This window comes from Cavia porcellus, unplaced genomic scaffold, assembly GCF_034190915.1.
Source record: "Cavia porcellus strain 051 isolate PalLab524CR breed Dunkin Hartley unplaced genomic scaffold, mCavPor4.1 scaffold_1, whole genome shotgun sequence".
NCBI classification, from domain to species: domain Eukaryota; kingdom Metazoa; phylum Chordata; class Mammalia; order Rodentia; family Caviidae; genus Cavia; species Cavia porcellus.
This window is the reverse complement of record NW_026947484.1, coordinates 199,423,596-199,439,735: the sequence shown is the minus strand read 5'-3', so window position 1 is coordinate 199,439,735 and position 16,140 is coordinate 199,423,596. Positions and strand designations below refer to the sequence as shown.

The 16,140-nt window shown below is 51.9% G+C and overlaps 2 protein-coding genes across 13 annotated transcripts in view; one reads left to right on the top strand and one right to left on the bottom strand.

Annotated features, from left to right (window-relative positions):
* Golga1 (golgin A1) overlaps positions 1-10,531 on the top strand; it is a 50,439-nt gene extending 39,908 nt beyond the window's left edge. For 10 of the 12 annotated variants that reach the window (XM_013153382.3, XM_063227452.1, XM_063227492.1 and 7 more), the window contains 7 exons: positions 375-477; positions 557-690; positions 952-1,095; positions 3,668-3,727; positions 4,233-4,403; positions 4,770-4,856; positions 5,583-7,808. In XM_013153382.3, coding sequence (XP_013008836.1) covers positions 375-477; positions 557-690; positions 952-1,095; positions 3,668-3,727; positions 4,233-4,403; positions 4,770-4,856; positions 5,583-5,663 — 780 coding nt within the window. In that variant the 3' untranslated portion in view covers positions 5,664-7,808. Of the gene's footprint in view, positions 1-374; positions 478-556; positions 691-951; positions 1,096-3,667; positions 3,728-4,232; positions 4,404-4,769; positions 4,857-5,582; positions 7,809-8,011 lie in introns of those variants that run through there. The other 2 variants (XR_001201478.3, XR_001201477.3) reach the window with 2 other exon arrangements.
* Positions 8,638-15,716, bottom strand: Arpc5l (actin related protein 2/3 complex subunit 5 like). Its single transcript, XM_003470784.5, has 4 exons — positions 15,363-15,716; positions 11,626-11,698; positions 10,219-10,395; positions 8,638-9,185 (listed from the first exon to the last, which is right to left on the bottom strand). The coding sequence occupies exons 1-4, from the start codon at positions 15,509-15,511 to the stop codon at positions 9,123-9,125; spliced, it is 462 nt and encodes a 153-aa protein (XP_003470832.1). The 5' UTR covers positions 15,512-15,716; the 3' UTR covers positions 8,638-9,122.
* Positions 15,717-16,140: the final 424 nt, after the last annotated feature.

Below are 16,140 nucleotides of genomic sequence, written 5' to 3'. Positions count from 1 at the left end.
CCTGCTGGTTCACAGTGCTAGGCCTTGTGAGTCTGTGGCATTTCTGGGTCCCAGTCCTCTCTGGAAAGGCCTAGACACCAGAACAAAGTAATGCACATGGCAAGTACGGCCACAACAGCATTGGAAAACTGGACGGAGCAGCCATGTCTCTGGTTGGCCCACTGTGGCCCGGAGCACAGGGAGAGATGGTCACCTCACTGTAGGTCAAGGGGAATAGATGGTTGCACGAGCACAGGACATAGGTTACCCTGGGTTTGTTGCACATTGTAGCCCTGGACAGGGTTTTCTGGGCACCATGAGTAGCGAATGAGTAGTGGTCCCTGAGGGATAGGGGTGATGCTGCCAGCCCCATCTCATGCTGGTTTCTCCCCAAGGCTGCTGAGCTAACAGCTGCAGTCGATGAGAAGGAGCGGATTCTGCAGGAAAAAGCAGAGATGCTTCTCCAGAAGGAGCAGGAGATCCTCCAGTTGAAGAAAGGTGAGGGTTGACCCTCCCTGGCCGGCACAAAGCAGCCCAAGTATCAAGGCTCACACCTTGTATTCCCTCTCCTGCCCAGGTCAGGACTGTGCCCTGCTGCAGATGCACCAGCTACAGGGTGAGCTGGAGGCGTTGAGGAGTCACAGGGCCCAGGAGGCCACCCCAGCAGAAGCACAGGAGGACCTGCTGAGGCTGCGGGACCTGGAGCTACCCGTAAGTGCAGCCCTGTGCCACAGGGGGACCGGGCCTCCACAGCACCTGTCCTTTACGGTGGCATGGGGGCACCTAGCTGGCTAGAGGTGGCACGGAGAGGCATTGTAGGATCCTTTCGTTTTGACCTGTGCTTCCTGGCCCGCTGCCTGTCACAGCACATCAGGCCACAGCTGTGCAAGGAGCAGGCTCCTCTCCCCACGCCTGTGGCTTAGCTTCAGCACTAGGTGTCCTGGCTCTCAGCCTGCTGCCACCACCCCCTAGGTAACTGCGAAGGATGCACAAGACCCTGTGTACGAGCTGCCCCTTGCAGAAGGAACACCAAATGGAGAGGTGCGGACCTTGGATCTAGGGCAGCTACAGAAAGAGAAGCAGGACTTGGAGCAGCAGCTTACAGAGAAAAATAAGGTGAGGCTGCCTTGTGCTGTGTGTCTCTAGTCCATCCTTGCCCTTGACCTGTGACCTAGCCCTTACATTTGGTCTTAGCCAAAAGGCCAAGAAATGCCTGACATTGCTCAGAAGGGCTGCCTCCTGCTTTTCATCTTCCACGCATTGTCACCTTGTCTTTCCCCTCAAGTTACTGTCCAGAGTATCAAAGCCCAGCTGTTCCCACTGTTCTGCTGTCCACAGCTGGGGGTGACAGCACTGGCCTTGGCCTCCAGGGCACTTTGGGGGCAGGGGTGAAAGGAAGGTGTGTGCTGACTTTCCCATAAACAGCCTGTGTTTGGCAGCCCCCCCGCCCCACCATGAGTTCAGGGTGTCATTTGTCCTGTTTTTGTTTTTTTTAATCTTTTTATCGGTACCGGGGATCGAACTCACGACCGCTTGCTTGCAAGGCAGGTGCTTATGCCACTGAGCTAAATCCCCAGTCCCATTTGTCCTGGTTTTTAAAGGGCCCCCTGAAGTTCAGTGCACTCCCTGAATACTTCTCTGGCCGGAAATCCAGCCCCCAAAGGGAAAAGGTATTCACCCTCCTCTTCATTCAGTCTCTTTCTGTGAAATGTAAAACACACAGAAAATTATACAAAACAAATGTGTGGCTCAGTGGACTGACGTAGAACTGTGGCCAGCGCCCCAGAGGCCAGTCCTTTTTTCGTCCTCACATCCCCCAGGGACTGAGACTGACTTCCAAGGAAATGGCTCTCCTGCTGCTCTCTGATTATACTGCCCTGACTCACATTCTGGAATTCTAGAGTTTAGTTTTGCCTGCTGGTGGGTTTGATGTGTGCTGCACCCCCAGACCCTGCCGTCGGTCAACCTCCAGCCTCTTTGTGCAGCTTATGTTAGCCACTGCCTGGTCACCACCCGCCATTCTCTGGCCCCTCTCCCTGTCCTCAGGCTGTGCCGACCAAGCTCCTACCCATACTGCAGTCCCAGAACCCGAGTGGACTGGAGATGGAGACCAGTGTCCCCAGGGCACGTCTCAACGGCAGGCCCCCATGCTGCCACACTGTGCCCGCTGCTCTGCCACCTCCCTCTCCACTTCCACCACCCTCCACCTTCACCCACCTTCCATGTCCCCTCCTGCCATCCCTGCATCCCAGGACACCCAGAGCAGACTCCAGCTTCCCCATGTTCCTTGCTTCTGCTGCCGTCTTTCTCCTCTCAGGAAATGTCAAGTCAGGGAGCATCCTGAGCCTATGACTCCTCCCTACCCTCCACGCTGCACCTAAATCCACCACTTTCTCACCCATTCCAGGTCGCCTCTGCTCCAGAAATTGCTGCTAAGTTTCTCTTTGCTTCTTTTTTTTTTGTCTTTTTTGTTTTTATCGGTACCAGGGATCGAACTCAGGACTGCCTGCTTGCAAGGCAGGTGCTTATGCCGCTGAGCTAAATCCCCAGCCCCGTTTCTCTCTGCTTCTGCTGTCGCTCCTCTTTTCCAGTCTGATGACTTCCTGTCTCAGTGCAAGTCAAAGGCCTTGCAGTAACTGACAAAGCCCTGTGTGATCAGTCCTTCCCGCTGCTCCCCCTCAGATCCCATCACGCCCTCTCAGCCCCTGTGGCCTTACCTGTCTGTGCACCCAGAAGCCCCTGCTCACCTCAGGGCCTTTACCTGTTCTCTCTCCCTGTGTCCATGAGGGCTTCTCTGCCAGCCTGGCAAACCTCCCCGCCAGAACTCCTCAGTCTCTTACCTTGCTGTTTCTCTTTCCCTCTGAGCAGAAATTAGGTCTTATTTTGTTTTGTTTTGTTTTTGTGGTACTGGGGATTGAACTCAAGGCCTTTGTGCATGCTAGGCAAGCACTGTATCACTAAGCCACATCCCCAGCCCTAAAAATTGGTTCTTTTTAATCATATTTTCCCCCAGCCCCCAAGGACATATCTGGCACTTAGTAGATTCAATCAGTGATTATTAGATGAATTAATAAGTGGCATAGCAAGCACCCTAAGATAAAATAGCAGTATACTTCCTAGGGGAATGTCTAGCGTCTTATTCAATCAGGAAAATACAAACGCCAGGTGTGGTAGCACACACCTGTGATTCCAGCACTTGTGAGGCTGAGACAGGATCACCATGAATTTGAGGTCAGCCTGGACTACATAGCAATATCTTATCTCAGATAAAGAAAAAAAAAGATCTAATGCCCAGCTTTGGTGAATTGCACAGAAAAATTATGACTTTTTACACTGTTGAACACTGCACATTATTTCAAGAGGGCAGTGGTAATGAGAACCCTGTGTTCTGGCCCACATATCCTACTTGGGGATCATAGCGCACAGGTGGAGTTCCGAAGGCCACACAGGCGCCAGGACAGGCCAGAGAGGGCGGGGCAGTGCTGGGGATTCCTGTCTTACAGGAGGGTGTAGCAAAAGGCAGCCCCCATGGGACCTGGCCAGGCCAGGGTGTGGAAAAACACCTGACACAGTCACTCGGGAGGGCTTCTCGGGCAGACTTGTGCTCGGGACGTCAGGGGTGTCTTTGTTCTGAAAAATGGTGACCTGTGCCGATAACTGCTGGTTATTTCGGGTGGGTTTGTATCAGACTATAAAGCAGATGCAGCAGAGGATGCTGGAGCTCAAGAAGACGCTGCAGAGGGAGCTGGTGAGTGCTGAGCCTTCACCCACCCTGTTTCTTCTCCTCCCTGTCCTGCACAGCCCTGCCCTCTTGAACACACTCCTGAGAAGTGGCCCTGAGACCTTGGCCAGGCGCCCTCTTTTCCTGTACCTTTTTCCTCACCTATGAAGGGTTGCTTGGGAAGTCTGTGCAATGGTAGCATTGTGTATGTGGCAAGTGACTGGCCTGCCCACGACAAGAACAGCACCCTGCTCCAGGCTGGGGTGCTCACATGTTGTTGATGCGGATAAAGAAATGTGACCTTACCCCCCCCCCAGCTGTCAACCCCACCTGGAATGCCTGCACTCTCCCTCCTTTTGCCCTGGGAGGTGCTGGGAGGTGGAGGAGCAGCAGGGGACCACAGCAAGTGGGGTATCTCCTCTGGGGTTATAGTGGCTTTTGAGGCACCCATGAGTTTCTCCAGTCAGATTCTTCTTCCCAGCCTGGGTAATGGCCTACTGGCTCCCTCAAGACCTCTCTGTTGGCTTTTCAGAAAATCAAACCCGACAGTGAGCTTTTTGAAGTCCGGGAGAAGCCAGGCCCCGAGATGCCAAACCTGGCACCCTCTGTCACGAATAACGCTGACCTGACTGATGCTCGAGAGATCAACTTCGAGTACCTTAAACATGTCGTTTTAAAATTCATGTCCTGTCGAGAATCTGAGGTAAAGTGCTCCATCTAGGTTCTGGGCCCAGCGCTGTGAGGTCAGCCCTGCTTGGCCTCCCACCTATGTGACACTCCTCTTCCCCAGTCCTTTCCTCCCACCAGCCTTGGCCTGCAGACTGAGCAGTGGCAAGCCATGGGCTCCCAGGGCAGATGCGGGCTCCGCATCTCTGGCCCAGCCAATATCTGCCAAGCCAAAGCTGGGAGGGGCAGCACGGGTATGCTCTTGCTGTCAGACCTCAGAAGCCATGAGCGTCACATCGCCTGGTCCTTGTTAACCAAGGCAACAGGAAGTGCTGCCATTTAGCCCCTGACTTCCTGTCCCACCCCCACCAAGGCCAGGGCAGCAAAGTCTACTTTGTTTCAGGCTTTTCATCTGATCAAAGCTGTGTCAGTGCTGCTGAACTTTTCTCAAGAGGAAGAGAACATGCTCAAAGAAACCCTAGAATATAAGGTGGGCTTCTCTGATCTGTTGTTTGGGCTACCGACCCTGTAGTCACTATCCCCCCTCAGGCAGGAGACCACATGGAGGCGGGAACCAGCCATAGCTGCTTCCTTGCCTACCTGCTTTGGGGCGATGACTTGATCAAGTGGTACTGAGGACATCCTTTGTGCCCAAATGTCTGTATGACTTCCAGACTTTGAAATTTCCAGACTTCCACTGATAGCACTTCATCAACACTGAGACTTTTTTTAAAAAAGGCCTGGAAGGCCACTGTGGTGCATGCTTATAACCCAGCCCTCAGTGAGGTGAGGCAGGAGGGTCACCACCAGTTGAAGGCCAGTGTGGGCTACATAGTGATTCAAGGCTAAACTATATACGAAACCTTGTCTCAAAAAAATAAAGGTGCTGTGACTGAAATTAGCAGAGCACTTGCCCAGCACATACAGGCTGCAGGTTTAATACTCCACAAAATAATAAAATTTTAAAAGCACCTGCATAAATGCTGTAATAGAGAAAATAACCTAAAGTTCCACTACCCTCTTCTCATCAGTCCACTTTCTTTAATTTCTTCCCTTACTTAGAATGGGCTCCTCACCCAGCAGACTGGGTACTGGAACCACCCCAGCCAGTCAGAATGCCTGGAGAGCAGGGCCTAGGGCACAGGGAAGGGGAGGGCTCTGTCTCTTGTCTCTGCACCTACTACACTTCTCAAGAGCCTTTTTGTTTCTTATGCAGATGTCCTGGTTTGGATCCAAACCAACTCCCAAAGGCAGCATCCGACCATCTATCTCAAACCCTCGGATACCATGGTCCTAGAGGAACCTCCCAAGGATGAGCTCCATGGCTTGACACCTTTTCCTGTGAAAAGAACACTGACACACCAGTCTGGGTGGGTTTTTAATCACTGTAACTGCAGTATTTTGTACATGTGTCTAAACATTGTTTACAAGACTTAAGGCCCACTTCCCTGCAGCCTGACATGAACCTCAGGAGGCAGCTGATTCTATGTCATTCACGTCACCAAGTGGGAGGGTCCCAGTATACCCAGATTTCCACAGTGCTGCTGACACCCAGTCCTGGCCAGCTCACGCCTGCACCAGATCCTCTAACTTTGAACAGTAGCACTTAAAGCAACAGCATGTCAGGAGGCAGCTAACTGGTTGTGTAGCGGACCCTGGAGGTAGAAACAGCCCTTGAGTGTGCCTCGAAGGCCAGCCCCCTGCTTCTCCATGAAAAGCCACCTGGAGAGGGTGACTTTGTACAGCCCTCCTCCACACTGTGTTTGGGGTCAGAAGACTGAGAAGCGGCTTTTAACCCTTTCTCTCAAGAACACATCGTTTCAGTTTCCTGAACCACCTACAACTTGAGATGGGTACATCTTTAAGACATACTGGGCCAGAGTGGATTTATGAAGAATATGCAACTTTTTGATGGTATCTCCATTTTGCTTAAAACTAGCAAACAGATAAAAGAACCTAAGTATAGTACCAAATACACTCACCTACCTTTTTAATGAATGTATTTGTCTTGGATAGGTTGCTGGTAAACCATTTTAAACTATTTTTTATAGCTAAATCTCTTCACTATTATAAACTTATCCTGTTTATTGTAAAATCCATTTAATTGGTATTCTTAAAGGAAAACCAGAGCATCAAGAGCAAACTATTTATAAAACTGGGGTTCCTGTCCCTTTGTAATTTTGCCAGCCTTCTGTGGAAGGTGCTTGCAGAAGCAGTGCTGTATTTCACCTGCTTGGCTCGTCATTCTTCCACTGACCAAATATTAGTGACACCTTTTTTACTACAGGACAATCTGCTGGACTCAGTAGAAGCAGCAGCTGTCCCTTCTTGCCCCAGCCTTGAGCAAAAACAGTAGAGGCAGTCTGTCTTGTATGCAGAGCCACCCCTCCTCCCCTCCTGCCCCTCTAACTTAAGGTGACACTACATGCACACCGGGCGTCCATGCAGCCGCAGCTGGTGGCAGGACTTCATAGCACACGCACACCTCTAGCAGCAGCTGACACACACTTGTATTTATTATCACACGTGTTGTGGGGAAGCCACAGCATCAGACTGAAAGGGCAACTGTTTTATAGTTTGATGAAAGTTTCATTGGTAAATAAACTGAATTAACTGGAGCTCCTAAATTTATTACCATTTTTTCTAACTATGTACACTTGTTTCTCAATTATGCTTAACATCAAAAAAAAAAAAAAAAAAAAAAAATATATATATATATATATATATGTACACACAGAATACACACAAAAACAAAATCCCCAGCAAAGTACTTGCAGAGTCTACCCATTAAAGTTCCAGGCGGTATTAAGGCAGGCCATTGCCCCCCTGGCCAGCCTGGGTGCTGCCATCCAGGAGTCACTCTTGAGTCACCTTCATGTGGCTCTGTTTGCAGCTTGTGCCCTTCAGGTTGCTCCTTCCCATTTAGGTGAGGCCGTGAAACACAGCAGTCCCTTCTACTGAGGGGTGAGGAGTAAGTAGCATTTTATCCAAGGAGGATTTCCTCCCACTGTTCTGGGAGCCGGCCCCTGTGAGGCCTGGATAGTCCACGGCTTAACACCCGCAACGGCCACCCCTCTCCCGTGACTTCTCTACCCTTTGTGCAGGTCTCCCCCTAACCACACTCCCCAGCAGTTTGAGGTGTGGCTAGGGCCTCTTATGAAGTTGGCTGGCTTGGGAATACTCCCTTTGACTAGGCTTTCTTCCTGCATGTTGTTCCCTTCAGCTTTAAGGGGAAGAGTGGATTAATATTCCAAATGATTTAATGCACTTTTACTTGTATAAAACTTCCTATGATACAGTATACTGTATATGAGCAACAGATCTTTATATGAGCAATGGATCTTGATTTCTCAGAATTGTAAATAGGGATTGTATAATCTAAAACCTGTAGAGAACTCATTTGTGGTGAATACACTTTTTGATTAAAATTCTTTAATCCAGATACAGCTGCAGTGGGTTTTGCTTCATATTGTTTGCTATGTCTGGATTTCCTTGACTCTTAAATCTAGGACATTGGGCTGGGGAATATATGTTCAGTAGCAAGCTCAAGGTCCTAAGTTCGATTCCTAGCACTCCCCCCACCCCTAAATCTAGTATGCTGTATCTTGTACTTAAAACTTCAAGGGCTATGCCTTTGTCTTTCAGAAGGATCCTCCCCAGACTGGGTTTGGGCAAATAAACCCGTGTAATTTTAATGAAACCAAAGCCTAGTCCCACCTCCCAAGCATCACAGTGGTTCTGCAAAGAGCTGGGAGGCACAGGCTTGTCACTTTGGTGGAAGTTTGCAAGACCCAGGAGGGCTTCAGGACGACAGATGGGGGCCTTACCTTTGCTACGTGTTTTTGGAGTTTAGTTCTTCTGACAAACTTATCCAGAATCAGCTAAGTGAATGCCTCCAAGAGCGGACACAGCTCAGGCCCCACACGGAAGACTATGGCTAATCACACAAACTGAAGACTTTTAAAAGCCTTGATCAATTATTAAATGTTTGGCACTTTATTAAATAAGCTCCAAAGTTACATACAAATCAAAGCAGTAAGAAACAATAAATAGTATTCAGCAAACACCTCTCCGTAGCAGCCACCAGCAGGTGGCTGAGGTGCATGGGACTGCCATGGCAGGAAGGCCTGGAGATTGCCATGCTCCTTCTTAGGGGTGGCCCTGCAGAGGCCCGACTCCCTCCCACGCCGCACTGCCAGGACAGTGGAGCTCTCAGTCGCCACCATCCCATCGCTACCACTTTGGACATACAGGAAACACACCGCAATGGATATACTAATAAGCCAAGAGCTTTATTGATGCAGCAGGCACTTTACAATGACCCGAGAGTCTGCCTTCTCCGGAAAGACAGGGTATCTGTACAAACTCTCAGGTTTTCCCACATCTGAAAAACAAGTTCTCCCTTTCACCACAGCCCTTGGATCTGCACCTGCCCAACTCATCCCTCCCTCTCTCAAACAGGCAGCGCACCGCAGTTAACACCTGACCGACACCAGCCAGCCACTCTGCAGATGGTCAAGGGTCACTGCTACAGAACTCTGTAGACAGTGGCAGACTCAGATCCTGCAAAGGACTTAGAGAACAGCGACTCTCCCTCCACCTCAAAAATAAAATACATTTCAGTAATATGTGTCCTGAAATTTGCAGTTGGGAGTTCCTAGGATGATGGTCCATTGTCAATCCCTTCTTCACCAGCCTGGGCATCAAATTCTTCAGGGTAACACAAGTCCTTTCCTTCTTTTATTTTGTTTTTGTTTTAAACAGTCTTTCTTGCTGTAAGAACTCTTATAATGGAGCCTAGTCCTCCTACAGCTAAGGCCTGTGGGGCAGGAAAAGGAAAGAAGTCAGATAAGACCTGGCCAGAGAGGGAGCCCAGTTCACCAGGGAGATGATAGCAGGAGCCTGTGCTCCTCTGAGACCCAAATCCTTTCTGCCCGGGTCCGTCTGACAAAGGAGTCCCACAGCCAAGGCCTGAGAGCAGACTGGCTTGCAGCCCCAACAAGCTCACAGACAGCCCGTTTCTCCAATAGTTGCTTCCAAACTATTGGCACGGCCCTGAGCAAAGAAATGTATAGCACCCACGAGAGCTGCCTGCCAACAGGGCTGGCGCCACATCACCTCAAAGGTGAAAAGACTTGGCCTGCACACCACAGAGAGGGCACCACTGCCACCTGCGCCCCCTGAAGCCAAGCAGCCAAAGGTGGGAGGCACAGCCACACCAGCACCTCGGCTGCCTCAGGATGGACCCAGACAGAAGCACTCTTAAAGACAACAAGGCTGAGCTCAGCAGGAAGGACAGCATCAGTCAGAGCCTGGTCCCATTAACAGTGGGCATGCCTGCTATGGTCTCTAGAGAGGGGAGTGGGGAGGGATACTGGCACGCAGGCAGGACAAGGACGTGACCAGAACCTCCCAAGCAGAGGACGCACCAGCTGCTGCTGCTTCAGGTGGAAGCAGGCCACATTAAATAATCAAGTCTTCTGCCCACTGCACTGGCTGGAGACAGTCCAGCGGGAGGGCTTGCCCAGCCCGCACCCAAGAGCACCTCACATGCGTCTCCAGTGGCCCTTCACATCAGGGCTGGGAAAGTGTCACACAGCCCCCGCCAGCAGGCCTTCCTCCGCCCTCACCATGCCACAGCATCTGCTACCAAGGGCACCTGCTCTGCCTGGCACCTCCACAGCCGGGAATCGAGAGCAGCCGTGATTTCCACAGACAGGATGTGACCGAGCAATGTCCGGCCAGGTTTAAGCCTGTCATCCTCACAGGCTGTCACTGTCCTTCCTTTTCTGGAAACTGACCTGCTGGTGTGGGCCCCAGCCGAGGCAGGGCCCTCCGACCCATTCACGTACCTTTTCATGCCACTGGAGTAACACTGCGCTGCTGTTTTCTGTGGGCTTCTCAAACCCTTTATAAATGTACTTCATTAACAAGTCAATGCCGTTCCTGTCCAGGGACTGCACAGCCTGCTCAATTTCGCTGCTCTTAAAGTTTGTGAGCACTTTCAGCACCACGCCCTGGGCTCGCTCCTACGGCGGGAAGAAGGCCAGGTCAGCACTATCCCCAGGCACAGCCACGGCTTGTTAACAACACTGCCTGATCTCTAATTTAGGGTGGTTAAAAAAAAAGTAAGCGGGCTAAATAAAATTCTTGTATTGCTTCAAACTTCTCTGTGTTTTTGGTTTTATGAGACAGTCTCGCTGTATAGTTCCGGCTGGCCTCTAACTCTCAGCAATCCTCCCATCTCAGCCTTCTGAGTACTGTGATATGGGAGTGGGCCACTAGTCCCAGCTAAATCAAGTGTCATTCCACTTATTTCGGAGAGAATAAATGGTTTACTGAGGACTGGCCGAAACTCAACGATCCTCCTGCCTCAGCCTTCTAAGTGTGTACCGCCATGTCTGGTTTAGCTTCACTATTTTTGATGATGCCAGCATGGCCTTAAACCCCAGAGGATCACAACCATGGAAGATCATTTTAAAAAACAGAAAGTTTGGGGGCTGGGGATTTAGCTCAGCGGCAAAAGCGCCTGCCTTTCAAGCGCATGGTCATGAGTTTGATCCTTGGTACACACACAGAATGTCCCCAGAGATTGGAGTACAGTTCCCCTGCAGGTCATCAGGGACAGGAGGGTCATTTCTCTCTACCTCTGCCAAGATGCAACCACTAACTGCTAGTCACTTCACTGCCCCACAACAGAACTCACTGCAGAGGCCCCTCTCCCTGCACCAAGTGTTAGCCTCGGTGAGGCAGTGAGCACAGTGCTATCTTTCTCCCAATTTTTGAAAGGCAGGAAACCCAAAAAGCACTCAAAACCCTCCTACAGATACAGCCCATTGAATTGCCTATAAAAACATAACCACTAGGGGCCAGTGGCACAAGCCCAGTCATGAGTTTGATCCCTGGTACAAAAAAAAAAAGAACAACACTGGTAAGCCCCACTTGGCAGCTAATTTATCTGTTTTGCTCATCAACAAGGGCTGGGCTGACTTCTCACCCCAGAGGCCCTAGGGAGAAGGGAATGGTTTCTCTAGGGAGCTTTTCTTATACAGGTGTCTGCCTGGTAGTAGGGAAGTAGCTCCGGGGCAGAGCGCTTGTCTAGCATGCATACAGCAAAAAGGAAAACACACAAACATCCCTGAGAGCTCTAAAGTCTGCAGCCTGACCCTCAGGAGGCTCAGACCCCAAGGCGCCAGCAGCCAGCTAACGAAACACCACTGCACCGCAGCCCCGGCCCCCCACCCAGCAGAGCCCTTTACCTTCACAGCCTGGTTCTTGGTGTTGACTGGAGAGTTCCGCAAGGCTGCGTGGAAGGCCCGAAGCATGTCCCCTGTGCAGCAGCGCCAGTTAAGGATGGCTGGGCTCATGTGCGGCCACGCTTTCATTAACAGACTGACCTCGAAAGCAGCTCGAGAGCAGGCTCAAAAGGGATCTTTCCCTTGCCACCCACTGCCGCCCTCCACACCGTGGGCACAACCTGTTTATAGCCTGGGGCTGTCCTGAGCCGCAGAGGGTGAAAAGTGCCTTGGTGGCCCTTCTCTCTGCCTTCACCTAGAGGGTCCCTGCAAACAACTGCCTGTGTGGGTAACTGCAATAAAACCCGACGGCGCCTGCTGTACCTACTCAGCGCTGGACACCCTTCCTGCACGACTGTGCACAAACTGGGAAGTCACTCTTACCCTCTCAAAGGGAAGAATGAAGGCCGAAATAGGTCTAACTCTTCATTGAATCCTGCTCAGCAGTTAAATTCCTAAAGAAATTAAAATGTGCAAAAACTTCTGCTTCCTAGGTCAACAGGCCCCAAATGCTACAAGAACCTTTTCCAGTGCCTCTGCTTCCCCACCCCGAACCTTAGATGCAACCCTAATATCACATTCTCTGCCCAGTTTCAAACACCCAGCGAGCAAAGAAAATTACAATCTGGGTTAGGTCCCCAAAGGTGACACCTATTTTAAACTGAATTACATCAGCTGACTTTCATTTCCTCATGTGAAACACTGGCTTCAGCCAAAAAGCTTCAAAAATAGAACAAGGAATGGTTCTGCCAATGAGGTCTTTACTCCTGTTCATGCATCAATCCCCATGTGTGAGCAGACAGAGCCCCTGGTGCAAAGCTGAACTCCCAGTTCCCCTAGTCGGGGCTCCAACTTGAGCTGGGTTCACCTCTAGGCAAGCCACTCCCAAACCCCGGGAGCCCGGCTCTGCACTGGGATCTGATCGACCTTCACCAGGAAAGGTAGCCCCACTGCCCAACCAGGGTCAGTCCTGAAACCAGCCACCTATACCTCAACTCTTTTAATATGTCCCCCAGCAGAAGTAGGCTCCCCAGGGGCTCACCAGCAAAGACATCTAGCACCCTCTTCACTTCTGCCTGGCACAGCTGGAAGCATGATCACTCAGAAGGTGGACAGGTTAGGGTTAGGGTTAGGTGCAGGAGGGTCCAGATGGTGTGCAGCGACCACTCTTAACTCCCCGCGGTACCAGTCATCAGGCAAACACTACTCAGGAAGTCCGAGGAGCAGCAGGCTGTTCCTGCAATCACTGGTCATTCATGAAGCTGGCCTCTATGCCTAGCCACTCAGGCCCTTGCAGCAGATCCTGCTTTCTACACGGACTCTGTAGACAGCACAAGTCTGATGTGGGGTCTGCCCTGTGCTTTACAGGTTGCTTGGCCACTACTCACAAGGTTGCAATAGCACCCTCAAGCTGTGACAATCAGAATGTCCCTCAACAAGTGCCAAATTTCCTGGGGGCCCAGACAGGAAAGCAAAAGCACTCAGAACCATTGCCCTAGATGGACTCATGCTTCCAAGGACCAGAAGCTGCTTCGCTGATGAAGAAAGGAACTAGGAATACTTTAGAACTGTAATAAGGTCTGGGAAATTCAGCCAAGCCATTCACATCTCATTTCAAAAACTGACAGCAATCATTATTATTCTCATTTTAAAGACTATGAAACTGAGGCTCTGAGAGAGACAACTACCTGCTGGCCCAAGCTCCTTCTGTAACCCTTCGCTGCTGCTCTACTCTAGACCCGAGCTGCTTGCCCAGAAATTTGCTGTGTGCCCAGAGATGCTCTGGTGGAACTGGGGAGGCCAGTGTGTTGTCCTTCATTTCAGAGAGGACAATGTGGAAGCAGAGAGAAGTTACGTGACCTACAAAAGGTCACACAGCTAAAGCAGGACAGAGCAATCTGTGTTGACACTGAGCCCATGTTCTTTCTACTCCTGTATGTGACCTCTGCCATGACACACTTCCCAGTACAGCCAAGACCTCTACAAGCCCCCTGCCATGGGTCAATCCTGTCAGGGCCCCTCTCCTAACACCCTAAAGGCTCATAAATTCAAACACCTAATATAGGCTGGGCATGGTGGCACACACCTATAATCGCAGCACTCAGGAGGCTGAGGCAGGAGGATAGCTGGGAGTTTGAGACCAGCTTCAACTACACAGTGAGACCCTATTTCAAAAACAAACACCTAATATAGGTCCAAGGGCTGCCATATGGTAGGAACTCAAATATTAATTTCTTCCTTTTCCCTTGGTGGAACCCACATTTGCCAGGATTTCACTTCTCATCTGCTACCCTTCCTTTCCCCAATCCCAAGAGGTGCTCTCCATGGTAACAGGTTCTGACAATAGTGGCAAAGCTACCATCCACTGTGCTTTCTAGGTAGCCTAAGACACCTGGCTATGACTAGCCGGGGGCTCGGGGATCAGAGACCTTCAACAAGTCCCTGCAGCAGTAAGAGCAAGGCAGTGGCTGGCCAGGCCACCGTCTTTCATCTGTTGAATGAGGGTTCTGGGTCAAAGGCCCGGGCATGGAGTTTTTTCAGCACCTCCTCCTGCCCGACAGCCAGGCCTTGTACCAGACTGGAGAACTGACCTTACCTCCAAGAATCCTTCTCATGACCCATTTCATTAGTAGGGTATGTGAACAGTCTGGATGGGGCAGGAAATTAAAGTTTAAATCTGCACCTTTGAAAGCACATTCCTGTTCAAACAGTCTGCAGGTATTTGTTTTAAAGGCATATTGGAGGCACACTGCAGGACTCCTCCCAAAAGCAGTGGGCCTGACTTCCCAAGTGAGTCAACTGACTAAACACCCAGAACCTGATTTATATACAGCAGGAGCCTCCAACCCTGCCCTGGCAAGTGCAGGGGGAGGGGAGCACACTTCCTGTAACACCATTTGAATAAAGAAAAATTCTTCCTGTGAGAATAAGTCAGTTTCCTGTGCAGAAAGTGCAAAGGAGCCAAACTGTGACAATCACCTCTATTTTTAATCTTCTAAATGCCCGCTTTCTGCGGACACAAGAACAACCGTTTCCAGTCTTGGGGGTTGCTTTTTACACTTCACGCTATATAGTTTCCTTAACTCTAACTGCTAGTTTTTTCCATTGCTTCCTGCACGAGGCCAGTACCTCGGCAGCAGCCACACTCACTTTTTGAGCTGGGCTGAGAGACCACGACGGTCCAGAGCCCAAGGTATTCAGCAGTGAGACCAGCAGAGGAGGGCGGCAGCAGGGGTGGGAGGCGCAGTCCCAGACCTAGGTTGCAGCGAGGGTGCCGCCTTCACGTCCCTCTTAGTGCTCCTTCTCCTCAGTCCTCCCCCCACCTATCCTCAGAGGTCTGCCGTGGACCCCAGCACAGCATCAGGGCAGGCCTGGGAGGACTGTGCCCTCCCGCCGACCAACCACCGAGAAGGGTCCTATTTCTCGCAGGAGGCATGGAACGATGGGTGCCCTCGGCAGAGGCCGCCAGGGCAGACAGGGAGGCCTATGGGAGGGAGCCTGGAGGAGCCGCCCACCAGGTCCAGGGCCGCGTGGGGGCGGGAGAGGGAATGGGACCGGCAGAGGGGAGCCGAGCCCGAGGGGAGCCGGTATGCAGGGGCTGGGGGAAAGGGGAGCGAGGAGGCCGGGCTGCAGTACCCGAGCCGGGGATGAGAAGCGTGAGCAGCCCAACCGGAACCGGGCCGCCGCGCGGGGAAGGATATTGCCGCAGGAGCCCGTCCACCTCGCTGGGGTCCGGGCCTGGCTCTCCCGCCGCCGCCGCCGCCTCCTCCTGCTCGTCCACGAATTTGTTCTCGTCAAACTCATCGATGTCCACCCGGCGGAAGCGCGAGGACAGCGTGTTCCGGGCCATGGCGCGAGCTCAGCGCCCGCTCAGCCGGCTCCACTCCGAGCCCGACCTCGCTCTGCTCGGCTCTCCACAGGTTCAGGATCTGCCTCCAGCTCCGGCTCGGGGGCGGGAAGCTGCCGCCCGGCACCTCCTCCACCTCCTCCGCGCGCAGTCTCCGCAGCCCGCCCACTTCCCGTCGACGCCGGAACCGGAAGCGCGGGACGGAACCCGTAGGAAGCGTACTCGCTTGGCTGGAGCGGCCCAAAGCTCCATGGTCTCCATGGCAACCTGGGCATCGTGGACACTATGACTCCGTTGGTTCTTAAGACTTCCTCCCCTGCCGCGAGGACTTTGTGGCCCACCGAGGAGCCAGCGCCAACATAGATGCCGAGTCTGGGGTAATCGTTGCCCAGATGGAGAGGGCCCCAGTCCCTCGGGACGGTGGCCGGACCTATTCTCGAGCTCGGGCCAGGCTTCTTGAAGAAGAAACCTTGGCGCTAAGGCCTGTGCTATGCCCCGACAATGACCTGAGTCTTAGAGCCTTGGCCCCACACTGAGCCAGGAGCTTGCTGCGCAGTGATTAGAGGAGTGACCCTGTCTTCAAAGAAGTGAGGGGACCCTACTAATATTCAGCGTATCCAGAGTCACAAGGC